Source organism: Rhipicephalus sanguineus, chromosome 4 (assembly GCF_013339695.2).
Source record: "Rhipicephalus sanguineus isolate Rsan-2018 chromosome 4, BIME_Rsan_1.4, whole genome shotgun sequence".
NCBI classification, from domain to species: Eukaryota; Metazoa; Arthropoda; class Arachnida; order Ixodida; family Ixodidae; genus Rhipicephalus; species Rhipicephalus sanguineus.
This window is the reverse complement of record NC_051179.1, coordinates 200034223-200048477: the sequence shown is the minus strand read 5'-3', so window position 1 is coordinate 200048477 and position 14255 is coordinate 200034223. Positions and strand designations below refer to the sequence as shown.

The 14255-nt window shown below is 48.5% G+C and overlaps 1 protein-coding gene across 1 annotated transcript in view; it reads left to right on the top strand.

Annotated features, from left to right (window-relative positions):
- Positions 1–13872, top strand: part of LOC119391978 (probable ATP-dependent DNA helicase HFM1) — a 395854-nt gene extending 381982 nt beyond the window's left edge. Inside the window, exons 11-12 of the mRNA XM_049415461.1 lie at positions 2642–2889; positions 13741–13872. Of these exons, the coding sequence (XP_049271418.1) occupies positions 2642–2889; positions 13741–13872 (380 nt within the window). The remainder of the gene's footprint in view (positions 1–2641; positions 2890–13740) is intronic.
- The last annotated feature ends 383 nt before the right edge of the window (positions 13873–14255 follow it).

Sequence of the window (14255 nt, the reverse complement as noted above, 5' to 3'; positions counted from 1 at the left end):
CGTAACGCAGTTTGGCGTCCTCGTCCCATCGATTAGCGGCACTCACGCGGTCGTAGTCATCGAGCCAGTCCTCGACGTCTTTTCCACGAAGACCAGCGAAGAGCGGGGGGTCAGGTGGTGGCTATGTATGATAACAGGAGGCACGGCGTGCGGCGGAGGAATAGAGATGGCATCAGCGCCGGCAGGCTCGTTCTGCGACATGCTGCCGGACAGTGGGGGCAAGCGGCGGCCTGAACGAAGCTCGAGGGGTAGAGCGCGGGCTGGGAGAGGACCGAGGACCGAAAATCCACCTCCATCACGTATGACGTCTTGGTTGAAATGACGTTTATCCAGCTCAAGGCATCGGAAAAGAACGGGCAGAGCGCGCACACAACCGATGATGATGACAATGACACACGGTGATGATGAGGACAGAGAGATAAACGGATGATGATGATTATGATAATGCACAGATGAGAAAGAAGCGCATAACTAGTGTCCACAATATATAGAAACACCACCTTCCCGTTCATCTGGTCGGAATGCTGAGACACAATCAAACTCATCAAATAGAACACACTCATCTGAGGAGAACCACGTCTCCGTGAAACAGATCAACTCAAACTGGTGCTCAACGTCAGTTCATCAAATTTATTACTCAGATTTCTTTCATTAGGATGAAACAGTAAACACTACGATTTGCACTACACTGCGGAGAAACGCGACAGAGATCGTAGGCTGAGAGGAGAATTTTGTACTATTAAACTAATGATTGTAGTCGCAAAAGCTATTTGACAGCATCGTTGTGCGCGTTGTAGATGCTCCTTACATCGTACGATAGCCGCTCTTGCTCCAGCTGCGCGTCTTCCAGCACTTTCCAGTTTGGGTGCCAGACGAACGCGGAGCCAGATCTTGCTACCCATTCCTTTGCAGTTTTTAGGAGACTGCGGGAACACCGTGTAAGGTTTTCACGAATGAACACGCCATCACTTTCATCTTTCAACGCCCGCTTGTTGGAGAGCCATTTGTGACGCACTTTTTGGTTTACGAACCGCACGATAACACCGGGCGTCTTTCCTGTTTTTGCACGTAGACCCATGACGCCATTTTGAGTCACACGTGGCACCTTAAATTCCTTCGCTATGTCGTTTACCTTGGACAAGAGGTTCTCGTGATCGCTTTCCGGGTATTTCCATTTTTAGGCGGCGACTGCGAAATTCGCGCTCGTCTATGCCTCGTCTAATGCCCATCAACACTTGACCAGATTTCTATTTTTCAAGATTGTCAACCCTTTTTGGCAGGTCGTTTGTCAGTTTTTCTTGAACAAACAGGCGTGCGCGGGGTTCATCAAATTTATCTCAGAGAAATTACACAGAAATTTCCAATGCTCCCAGTTTATCAGGTAAACTCAAAAGTGCATCCATCTTCTGATTTACCGAGACTACGTGCTCTGCTACGGTTTTGTCAGCCCTTTGTCCGTCTGAGTCAGCTTGACTTTTTTGGCTGCCACCCTTGCACGTACTGCACTGCCATTTCCATGCATTTTTGTTTGGTCTTTGCGGTGAAGATTATTGCTGAAACGCACTCGTTTACGTGAAACTCGCAATCATTGCAATCCACGCGTTGTTCCTCTTCCGCTGCTGCCAAATTACGCCCCTCGATGCTGTCCGCTTGCAGTTGGGGTTCTCGCTCTCCGCCTAGGGATCGTCCTTCCTGGAGCTTGGCTTTCACTTGCACTGGAAGGAAGGCGTCAGTCCGGCAGGTGCCAAGGAAATGCTCCCTTGGCTCAAAAAGTTCAGAGCGGAGCTGAGATGCCGTCGCAGATAGTCGACAAAAATTACTTTCTTCCTTAAAAAATGCAATGTAAGAACTATTTATTCGCTTTCGTTTGAGCTATACAGCTCATTTTTTATTGGAGCACCACGTGGTGTAAATTGCGGTTTTCCAAATTTGTGATTTTTGTCGTACCACTCAAACACTTCAGTAGTCAGAAAATACACCTTCCATGAATTACGCATTCCCCACTTTGATATTCATACATAGCGCAATTTTGCCGTGGAAATAATGCAAGTATAGAAAATTTTGGCCAATTTTCTGGAGACCTATACCACAGAAAAAGTGCAGTAATGTTACTGATATCCAAACAACTTACACAAACTCCTTTATTCATTGTAAACCAAATTTGGTACTGAAACGAGAAAGGATACTACAGGAATAAGTCGTCCGACAAATATCATTAAGACGACGTTTTACATAATTCGGAAAGTTCCCACGTGACCAAAAATATTTTTCCTCCGTAATGTTGTAACAATTAACTTTTTCAATGCAATAAGTCAGCTCAAATAAAAAATATATATATTTGAGACGGTTGCCGAAATGGGAGGAATAACTGACGTGAGTTGACCAACTCAGATGAAAAAGAAGGTGACTTCCGCCTTCGAGTCGTATTAGGCGAATGCGCAAGGGAACCTGCGAGTTTTTCCTTGTGTACCATGTGTTGTACCTCGCTACTCAGTACTGACTGCGCAAATTATTTTAGTAGGATGCGTTACGTTGTTAACGAATCTTCAGCCGTTTTTCTAGCATTCTTGAAGTAGCTACGAACGAGAAGGTCTGACAGGCCTAAGTCAAGTAGAAAAACTGTTCTTTGCACTGTACGCAGAGCTGGTTCAACGTTCAGGCGTGGGCTGGCACCACGCGGGTCTCGAGGCGTCCGACCGGGAGGTGCTCGAGTCATTGTTCCGCGCCGGTGCATTGCGCGCTCTGGTCAGCACGAGCACATTGGCCGTTGGCGTCAATCTTCCTGCGAGGCTGGTCGTAGTGCGCGGGACCACCACGTACGGAGGCCGCACACAGCCGTACCCAAACCTGGTGCTCGAGCAGATGGTCGGGAGGGCCGGCAGACCGCAGGTACACGCTGCTGCATGCGTGCATCAATCTTTATTGGATCTTTATTTGCATGTTTAGGAAGTACCAGAAGAAGGTAGCTGATATACAAGCTAATTATAGCGTCCTGTAAATGGACAAAAAGAGCCATAAAAAAGAGCGCTCATCTTTGTCGCTATTTCTGTCTCCTCGTGTTTGTGCGCGTACGTAAGTTTGCAAGTTTGCTATAGAATACCACAAAGCCTAGGATTGCGTCAGTTTAGTTCTAGTAGGTCGGGTATCGCTAAAGCTGTCATCAGCAGTCGAACGCTCGTCTTTGTCGTTCTATCTATCCCCTAGTCTTTGTCTTCGCCGTGCGCAAGTTTTCAGTTTTTTGATGGAATACCAACTAGCCCGTTCCGAAACTTTGCTTTAGTCTATGTCTACTTTGTCGGGCATCGCGAACGCTGTCATCAGCCACACAGCACTCGTCTTTCGCGCTATTTGTCACCTCGCCTTTGCCTCCCCTGTACATAAATTCGCAAGTTTGCGATGCAATACCAACTAGCCTCTCCACAACCTTTGCTTCAGTTTATTTGTAGTTGGTCGCGAATCGATAGCACTGTCTTCAGCCACCGAGCACTCGTCTTTCTCGTCCTTTATGATCTCGTTTTTGCCTTCGCTGTTCTTAGCTTTGTGCAGGTTTCCGACAGAACACCGAAGAGCCCGTTCCAAAACTTTGGTTCAGTTTATTTCTAGTTGATCGCGAATCGCGAACGCTGTCTTCAGCTACCCAGCACTCGTCTTTCTCGCCCTTTATGACCTCGTTTTTGCCTTCGCTGTTCATAGCTTTGTGCAGGTTTGCGACGGAACACTGAATAGCCCGTTCCAAAACTTTGCTTCAGTTTATTTCTACTTGATCGCGAATCGCGAACGCTGTCTTCAGCCACCGAGCACTCGTCTTTCTCGCCCTTTATGACCTCGTTTTTGCCTTCGCTGTTCTTAGCTTTGTGCAGGTTTGCGACGGAACACCGAAGAGCCCGTTCCAAAACTTTGCTTCAGTTTATTTCTAGCTGATCGCAAATCGCGAACGCTGTCTTCAGCTACCGAGCACTCGTCTTTCTCGCCCTTTATGACCTCGTTTTTGCCTTCGCTGTTCTTAGCTTTGTAGCAAGACGGTGAGATGGGCTAGTTGGTGAACATTCATGTTGAAGCACAAAGCTTATAAGCGCACTTAAAACGAGGACCGAAGATAAAAGAACTTGACAGGTTTGCGACGGAACACCGAAGAGCCCGTTCCAAAACTTTGCTTCAGTTTATTTCTAGCTGATCGCGAATCGATAGCGCTGTCTTCAGCCACCGAGCACTCGTCTTTCTCGCCCTTTATGACCTCGTTTTTGCCTTCGCTGTTCTTAGCTTTGTGCAGGTTTGCGACGGAACACCGAAGAGCCCGTTCCAAAACTTTGCTTCAGTTTATTTCTAGTTGATCGCAAATCGCGAACGCTGTCTTCAGCTACTGAGCACTCGTCTTTCTCGCCCTTTATGACCTCGTTTTTGCCTTCGCTGTTCATAGCTTTGTGCAGGTTTGCGACGGAACACTGAATAGCCCGTTCCAAAACTTTGCTTCAGTTTATTTCTAGTTGATCGCGAATCGCGAACGCTGTCTTCAGCCACCGAGCACTCGTCTTTCTCGCCATTTATGACCTCGTTTTTGCCTTCGCTGTTCTTAGCTTTGCGCAGGTTTGCGACGGAACACTGAATAGCCCGTTCCAAAACTTTGCTTCAGTTTATTTCTAGTTGATCGCGAATCGCGAACGCTGTCTTCAGCCACCGAGCACTCGTCTTTCTCGCCCTTTATGACCTCGTTTTTGCCTTCGCTGTTCTTAGCTTTGCGCAGGTTTGCGACGGAATACCGAATAGCCCGTTCCAAAACTTTGCTTCAGTTTATTTCTAGCTGATCGCAAATCGCGAACGCTGTCTTCAGCTACTGAGCACTCGTCTTTCTCGCCCTTTATGACCTCGTTTTTGCCTTCGCTGTTCATAGCTTTGTGCAGGTTTGCGACGGAACACTGAATAGCCCGTTCCAAAACTTTGCTTCAGTTTATTTCTAGTTGATCGCGAATCGCGAACGCTGTCTTCAGCCACCGAGCACTCGTCTTTCTCGCCATTTATGACCTCGTTTTTGCCTTCGCTGTTCTTAGCTTTGCGCAGGTTTGCGACGGAACACTGAATAGCCCGTTCCAAAACTTTGCTTCAGTTTATTTCTAGTTGATCGCGAATCGCGAACGCTGTCTTCAGCCACCGAGCACTCGTCTTTCTCGCCCTTTATGACCTCGTTTTTGCCTTCGCTGTTCTTAGCTTTGCGCAGGTTTGCGACGGAATACCGAATAGCCCGTTCCAAAACTTTGCTTCAGTTTATTTCTAGCTGATCGCGAATCGCTAACGCTGTCTTTAGCTGTCCAGTTCTCATCTTTGTGTCTCCTTCCGTCCCCAAGTCTTTGTCTTCGCTCTACGTAGAATTATAATTTTGCGACAAAATACTATCTAGGCCGTTCCCAAACTTTGTTTCAGGTTATTTCTGGTTAGTCGGGTATCGTTAATGCTGTCTCTAGAAGTCCAGATCTCGTCTTTGTATGCGCTGTACAGAAGTTTACAATTTTATGGTGGAACGCCAAATAACCCGTTCCATGACATTGCTTCAGGGCATTTCTAGTTGATCGGGTGTTGCTAACACTGTCTTGAGCAGTCCAGTTCTCATCTTTGTGGTTCGTTCCGTCCCCAAGTCTTTGTCTTCGCTGTACGTAAACTTACAATTTTGCGACAAAATACCATCTAGCCCGTTCCCAAACATTGCTTCAGGTTATTTCTGGTTGGTCGGGTATCGTTAACGCTCGCTTTAGCAATCCATGTCTCTTGTTTGTCTGCGCTGTGCGTAACCTTCCAAGTTTGCGATGGAATACCAACTATCCTGCTCCCGAACTTTCCTTCAGTTTATTTCTAGTTGATCGGTATGGCTAACACTGTCATCAGCAGTCCAGTTCTCATCTCTGTGGTTTGTTCCTTCCCCAAGTCTTTGTGTTCGCTCTACGTAAAATTACAATTTTGCGACAAAATACCATAGAGCCGGTTCCCAAATCTTCCTTCAGATTATTTCTGGTTGGTCGGGGATCGTTAAGGTTGTTTTTAGGAGTCGAGATCTCGTCTTTGTTCGGGCTGCCCGGAAGTTTACAAGTTTGCGATGGAATGCCAAATAGTCCGTTCCTAAACATTGCTTCAGGTTATTTCTGGTTGGTCGGATATCGCTAAGGTTGTCTTTAGGAGTCCGGTTTTCATCTTTGTGGCCCTTTCTGTCCGACGCTGGTTGTCTGCGCTGTACGTATGTTCGCAAGTTTTCTATATAATACCAACCAGCCCGTTCCCAAACTTTGCTTAAGTTTATTTCTAGTTCGTCGGGTATCGCTAACGCTACCTTTAGGGGTGCAGTTCTCGTGTTTGTGGCTATTTTGTCCCCTCACCTTTGTGGGCGCTCTGCGTAAGTTTCCAGGTTTGTGATGGGATACGGACAAGCGGCAGTGGTAGTTGGGCGAGTTGGTAAGGGTTCATGATTATGAAACAGTGCAAGGGAAAGACACGAAACACTGACAGTGAAGAAGCCGTGACGCTTGTCTTCGTGTCTTCTTCATGTTCAGCGCTTCATGTCTTTCCGTTGCGCCGTTTCATAATCATGACACCGACAAGGGCGTTCCCAAATTTTGCTTCAGTTGATGTCTACTTGGTCTTCCACGCTGTCATTAGCTGTCGAGGTCTCGTCTTTGTTGTTCTGTCTGTCCGTCGTCTTTGTTTTCGCTGAGGGTAAGTTTTCGCGTCATTCCACTTGCCGTTGCGCCCTTTTTCTTTGCAGCGAAGCTTTATACCTCTGGGTGGTCTGCAAATTTCGTGGCCTACACAGAAACCGCCAGGTTAAAGCGCTCCTAAACCACCAGCAGATGCTCGCGTGCTCCTCTGCTAGCAGATGCGCGCGTTCCTTGCGTTTTTAAAGACGATAGTCTTTCTTGGGGAACTTAAACGCAGAAATTTTGGTCTGTCTTTCTGTCTGTCTGTCTTTCTGTTTGTCGGCACGTCCCTCGATTCAGCCACTCGGCCAAAGTTGAACCACTTGCACAAGGGCCAGCCATCGTGAACGGCTCACTAGGTTCATACTTGTGTACATGGTTGATCAAAAAGCAAACATTACGCATATCTGAGGCGCAACATCACTAGGTAGGTATTAGGTGGTGTGTTCCTTTAATATAAAATACATAGATACGTAATTCTAGAGACCCTAGTTTCTTAAGCTGCGCTGAAAGTGCGACTGCGCCGAAACTTGGCTTCCTTCGTGCCCTCTGCGCGAGCTCATTGTTGTGTTTCGGTTTCAGTTCAGTATTGCACTGTACGAGTGCCATAGGGCGCCGCTCTGGCATTCCTGCTTTACCCAGGCGACGTGAATATAAAAGAGTGTGTGGAGAGTACTCGTTGAGTGCGGACGTTTCTTCTGCTTCGGCGCTTCGCGCCAAACCGCGTGTTCGGGCTGGCTGGCGTCCCCGCCGGTCGCGTTGGTCACCGCCGGTCTTTCCTGCTGCTGCGCCGGGACTACCAGCCCGCAACACAGCATTCACGTTTCCCGACGTATTGCCAGATGGCGTTCATATCTCACGCGGCGCCTCTTCTATCGTCTTTAGACGACATTTGCAGCGAAGCACGCAGATACGCGGCCAATTTTTTCACCGCATGCTGAGGAAGGGCATTCGGTGAGGTGGAGCGAAATAATGAGCGAAACGAGCAAACGCGTGTACCTCCGGCAGTGTTCGCTGTAGACTCGTGCGCAACTGCAACGCCACAACTGAAGGCCCAACCACACGTACGCGACTTTCGAGCGACGGCGACGAGCGACAGCGAGAAACGGGCTCCGTCGCACTGTCGCATCGCGACTGGAGCAACCACATGTTAGCGACATCGTGAATAGTGTGAGCGACAAAGTGTCATTGTTGCTCAACTGAAAACTATCGCGTGCTGGCAGGTAAACTTACAAAACGAATTAGAACGTAGATGAATGGCAACATGCCGAATTCATTGTCTTGTATGGGATAAGGAAGCCATCAAAGCGTTTCGCGACTTTCTTTTATCGTAATGTTGACATTGCAGCAAGCTACCACTGAAACATCAAAAGAAACCGTCCATAACATTAACGACAAAGTAAGGCCGCTACCTGGCTCGCCTAATGAGATGTGGCTGCAAAGGAGGTAGTCTATATTATCGCAGTACACCGTAAACGGAGAACCAAGATGCTTAGTACAAGAGCAAACGTCCCGTTTTATGCACTAGTAGAGGTGAAAACGTAAACATAAACACGTCTTCTTGTTCGGAGAACGTCTCGTTCCGCGAGACCGCCAGAGCGCGCATCGTCTTCGTTGTGTGCATAGAGCGGGCGCAGCATTGGCCTCCTAAACGAGCATCGCCAGATGCTATAGCCACGTCAGCTGCGTATAAAGTTGCTTCGTACAAGCGGATCTTTCAATGAGTTGGAGGAAGAAGAAGACGAGTTTCTGATCTGTTGCTGTTTCTGTATGACTGTGACTTTTTGTTGAAATTTACTCGTACCGAAGCCTCCGTGGCGGGTACGACGTCGAAAGCAATGACGGACGCTCCACACCCTCTTCCGTCAAGACCAGGGGGCGACCTGCAAGCTTCAAATCGGATTGGTGCTCCTGGGCATCTGAACATGGCTCTGCCAAGGTCATCAAGCTGCTCTGACGTGGATGACATGGAATCCGAAGGTGGATATATCGAGACCACAAACCGCCGGCTGAAGAGGAAACTACGCCGGACTTCAAGCGTGAGTGATCTCAACTACAATACACCGTCCTCACAGCAGACTCGGCAGACGTACACAATCGACTACATCCCCGTCTGTGCTACAGGCAACCTGAATTCACTGAATAGACAAGCGCTCACTGACTATCTTGGCAGGTTAGCACCAGGACAAATAAGAGAGGTCCGTATTAATCCTAGAAGGAATATACTCGCTGTTGATGTGGATACACGAACGACCCTCAACGCGTTGAAAGCTGTTACTCAGCTCGGCAGCATATATGTGCGCTCTCATTCGTTGTACATGGAGGCTGCACCAGTGCTGGTGTGATTTCCGAGGTGGATACGGATATTGATGACAGCGATCTATCAACGTTGATTACCTCAACTGCCCATATCACAGACATACACCGTTTTGGACGGTCGCGATGTGTGAAGATAGTTTTTGAGGGAAAGAACTTGCCATCGCATATGAAAGTGGGCTATGTGAGGTACCCTGTCCGCCCATATGTTCCTAGGCCATTACAGTGTCGCAAGTGTCAGAAACTTGGGCACGTGAGCGCTGTGTGCGTGAACAGGTTGACATGCCCCCGTTGCAGTGGAGATCATGATGAGTCGATATGCGAGGGATCTAACCTGAAATGTGCCAACTGCGATGGCCCGCATGAGTCAAGATCGAAGGAATGTCCGAAAATAAAGACTGAGATGACCGTACTTAGGAAGATGGTACGAGATCACTCCACGCACAGAGAAGCGGCTACCAAGGTGCACCGTCGCCAGAGGCGCTCTCGTAATCGCAGAAGATCAACATCGGCAATGGTACGACAGCCTGTACTCCCTGAAGAGTCAGCGCGTGCTCCTGTTAAATCCGAAGCGGGGTCTCTACCTCCAGCCACATCCTGCTTGAAGAGCAACAAGGACGTTACCACATGGCCTTCCCTGCCATCTCGGAGTGCTGAAGCGCAGGCGCCAGAAAGCCAGCATGAGACTTCGTCATCGGATGGGCAAATCAAGACAATGCTTACACAGTTGATCCGTGCCTTGCGAATGTTACTTGTTGGTGTCAAGACGCCCGTTGCTAAGCCTGCAGTGCAAATTCTAGACGGACTAGAACCAGTGCTTGGTGCTATATAAAAACCAGCACAAAATCATGGCGTCAGGAGCCTCACCACCATCACTGACTGAAAGGATTAACTGTTCTGTTATATTTCAATGGAACGCACGAGGTCTACGAGGTCACCTCGCAGATTTTAAACAGAGAATGTTGAAATATCGATTTCCTGTTGCTGTGATATGCGAGCCGAATAGGACTTCAGCATTCAGGCTATCTGGATATGAACAATTCACGTCTCAGACGAGCGGAAACCCTAGCAAACTTTTACTATTTGTACGCTGTGACCTCACGTATTCCGAAAACCAAATTCCTGTGCATGGCAGTAATGAATACGTTTTCATCACTTTGAAGCTAAAACGACGCACGATATCGCTCATTGGTGGTTACATTCCTCCGAGAGGAAGATTTGACGCTGGATACCTGAAACTTGTCATCGACTCGAGCCAAGGACCTCACGTCATCGTAGGCGACTTTAATGCGCATCATCATCTTTGGGGCAGCAGTGTCATAAGTACTCGGGGAAGACAACTTCTAGATTTCACAAGTAATAATGACCTTCATATTCTCAACGACGGCTCACCGACATATTTCCGTCGCACAACGTACAGCAGCTGTCTCGACTTAGCTATAGCTTCTCGGTGCCCTTCATCCTCTGCTGCCTGGTGCGCAGACATTGAAACATATGGCAGTGATCACCTACCTACTTACGTACAACTACGACGGTATACCGGCGTTGGAAGCATTCGTAGGCAATACACATATTGGGAGGCTTTTCAAGATGAGCTAGAAAAGTCGTGTGGTTATATAGTTTCTCCGATAGAAATTGAAGAACGAATTGCCACCGCAATGCAGACAACAACACGTGTCGTCACAGTATCTAATTCCAGGAAGCCTGTTGATGCCGTATATGAAGAGCTGCGGGCAGTCCATCGTCGAGCTGAACGCAAAACAGGCGACCAAGATCGATCTTACACCTGAGGACCTCCCGCAGTGTGCAAAAGAAAATTCAGAGGCACTTAGAAAAGCTTGGCCGAAAACTGGAAGACATTTTGCACCATCCTGGCCCCACGAAAACCATTGTCTAAGATATGGCACGTTGTACGAGCTCTACCATGTTCTCAGCAACTACGTCCCTTCCGCGCATTGGCCATCATCAGGTCATGCAGCGAGAAGCAGATCGCGGAAGAATTCTGCCTACACATCTCTGGCTCTGCAACAACGGTCGTTCCACTGCTTAGATGCGCACCCCCTACAGCAGACGTCGGTCTCGATCTTCCTTTCACGCTGCAGGAGCTGCGTGCGGCAATTTCTATTTCACAACGCTCCAGTGCGCCTGGGCCTGATGGCATCACCTATTCTACCTTGCGCCACTTTGGCCCTCGAGCGACCGAAGAACTTCTATCCTTGTACAACCTTTCTTGGACATCTGGAACTGTGCAGGCACATTGGAAAACAAGCAAGATCGTGGCATTGCTGAAACCAGGCAAGTCTCCCCGTGATATGGTTTCCTACAGACCTGTGGCACTTGCAAGTTGTGTAGGAAAACTCATGGAACGAATGGTCCTGTTGCGCTTAGAATGGTTTCTGGAGAAGCAAAAGCTATATCCAGGCGCGATGACTGGCTTCCGGAAGGGAAGATCATCAATCGACAGTGTGATCAATTTAGTAACGACCGTTGAACACCAGAAACGGCGCCAGCGATTGACGGCTGCAGTCTTCCTTGACATCAAAGGTGCATTCGACAATGTTCTGCATGACGCGATCCTGAATGCTCTTGAAGACTATGATATTGGCGGCCTTATGAATCAGTGGATAGCCAGCTATCTTCAAGAAAGAGAAGTATTTATGACAGCTCTAGACGGTGATACAAACAACCGTCCCGTCTATCGCGGCGTGCCTCAGGGAGGCGTCCTGAGGCCAACATTATTTAATATTCTACTTATTGGCCTCGTTAAAAAGTTAGGAGGCAAAATCTCGGTATCTGTGTACGCAGATGACATCTGCATTTGGACCACGAGTCTAACGCGTTTGCAAGTACAGACGAAGCTACAACGTGCGGTATCGATAACGTCCACATACCTTAATAGCCGCGGACTGCAACTCTCCCCGACAAAAAGTGCAACCCTGGCATTCTCGAGAAAGTCAATGGCTTGCTACCCTGTAGTGACAGATGGGAACGTCATACCTTCTGTAACTCACCACAACTTTCTCGGAGTTATCATCGACCGGGATTTATCTTGGTCGAAGCACATCTCTGCACTAAGAAAAAAACTAGACAGCTTTGTCCATGTGATTCGCCATATGTCTGGAAAATCGTGGGGGCCATCGAAGTCATCTCTACTACAGATATACCGGGCACTTTTTGTTGGATACCTCCGCTACAGTGCTCCTGTTCTTTCTCGTGTTTGCACATCTGCTGTACGTACACTGGAGAGTGCTCAGGCCCGCGCCCTCAGAATTTGCCTAGGAGTACCTCGATGTACTTCTACATGGGGTACTATTACAGAAGCACGCGCTTGTCCAGCTCGCGTGTATCTTCAACACGAGCCACTGCGAGTACATCTGAGGTTATTGACAAGGCACCGAGACCATCCACTGAGAGACATTATTAACACACGACCTAATGCTGCATACTCGGAAGCTGTGATGTCGCAGCAAGATCTGCTGCCCTCGAATTATGCATCACAAGCGACTCCCGGACTACCTCTCTGGACGATGCCTAAACCGATCGTGCGACTCTTGATTCCGGGGATAACAAAGAAGTCGAAAATACCACCCGCTGGACTTAAGCATTTTGCTTTATCGTACATTGCCTATATGTACGGATATACGGTGCACATTTTTGCTGATGGGTCTGTCACGCAGACCTCCTCAGCAGCAGCTTTCACGGTTCCTCACATTGGCGTCACGAAACGCTTCAAGATAGCGATTCGGACATCATCTACTGTGGCTGAGCTGACCGGCGTCCGACAAGCTGCCCACTACATTGTACAACAAAGTCCCGCGAAATGGACATTATTTTGTGACTCCAAACCGGCACTTCAACTTACCAGCAATTACATGAAGCAAGGAACCGCATACAGCCCTCTGGTGTGTGACATAATGAATATGTTAACTGAGGCGTCTCAATCCGGGCATACCGTTGCATTGCAATGGATTCCCAGTCGCTGTGGCAAAGCTGGGATCGAGCAAGCTGACGCAGAAGCTAAAATGGCGCACACTAACGGCGAAGTCATATCAATTCACTTTTCCCGATACGACATCAATGGCTTGCTGTCTGAATCTATGAAAACATCTATGACACGCTTATGGAATGGCCCTAATTATCGCCAAGAACGTCTTTACAGACTTGACTCTGGTCGTGCTTTTCGGCTTCCATTCCGGTTAAGAAGAGACCAGGAAACATTACTACATAGATTGCGGCTGGGTGTTGCGTATACACGAAGATGCCTTTGCAAGACTGGGCAGGAGCGAAACCCTAACTGCAGTGTGTGTCACACGTCTGAGACTATTCACCACATCCTGTGCGTGTGCCTTCAGTACGCGACCGAAAGACAATCACTTAAGTGCGTCGTAGAACGTCTGGACTCCCGACCTTTTTCGGAGGAGAAGCTTGTGGGTGCTTGGGAGCATGCAGACCAGGCCCAACAAAGTTTAAAGTGGGTATTGAGATTTCTAACTGATACAGGTTTAGATACTCGTCTTTAAAGCAATTGCGGCATAAAGACTTTTGCGCGTGCCCTGTCCCCGTGCAAAACAGTGTGTACAGTGACTCATTGTGCCATACCATCGTCGCCTATCATCACACCTCCCTCTTTCTCTTTCTTTCCCCTTCCCCCTTACCCCCGTGAGGAGTAGCAAGCTAGAAACCCGCTTTCCAGGCCGACCTCTCCTCTTTCTTTTCATTAAAAGCATCTTCTTGTTCTTCGTACAAGCGACAGTCCCTCGCAAAGTCACTCGCTTACGTGCGGCTTTATGCGCACTACGTGGACAAGTTCAGGTCGGTGCTGGCGGCGCCTTGTACAGTGGGGGCTATCCGGGACAACCTCGAAGGTGACGTCAGTTAGTGATCGCAGCACTCGATAAGGTTCGAAGTACCTGCCGACTAGCTTTTTGGATAGTCCCCTTCTTCGTACAAACGTCCACACCCACACCCTGTCGCCGGATTCGTAGGTTACAAGTGTGCGACGCAGATTACAGCGACCTGCGTTGTGCTCGTGCTGCTGGTAGATTCGCACACGTGCGAGCTGCCTGGCTTCCTCCGAGCTTTGAGTAACCGCGTCGGCACCCGTTTCAACTTCGTCGCATTCGTGTGGCAGCATCGCGTTCAACATCGTCCTTACTTCTCGTCCATGAACAAGGCGAAATGTGTTCATCCGTGTGGTTTCTTGCTCAGCAGTGTTCTAAGTAGACGTTGTATAAGGTAGAATCTCGTAGCAATTCTATGTCC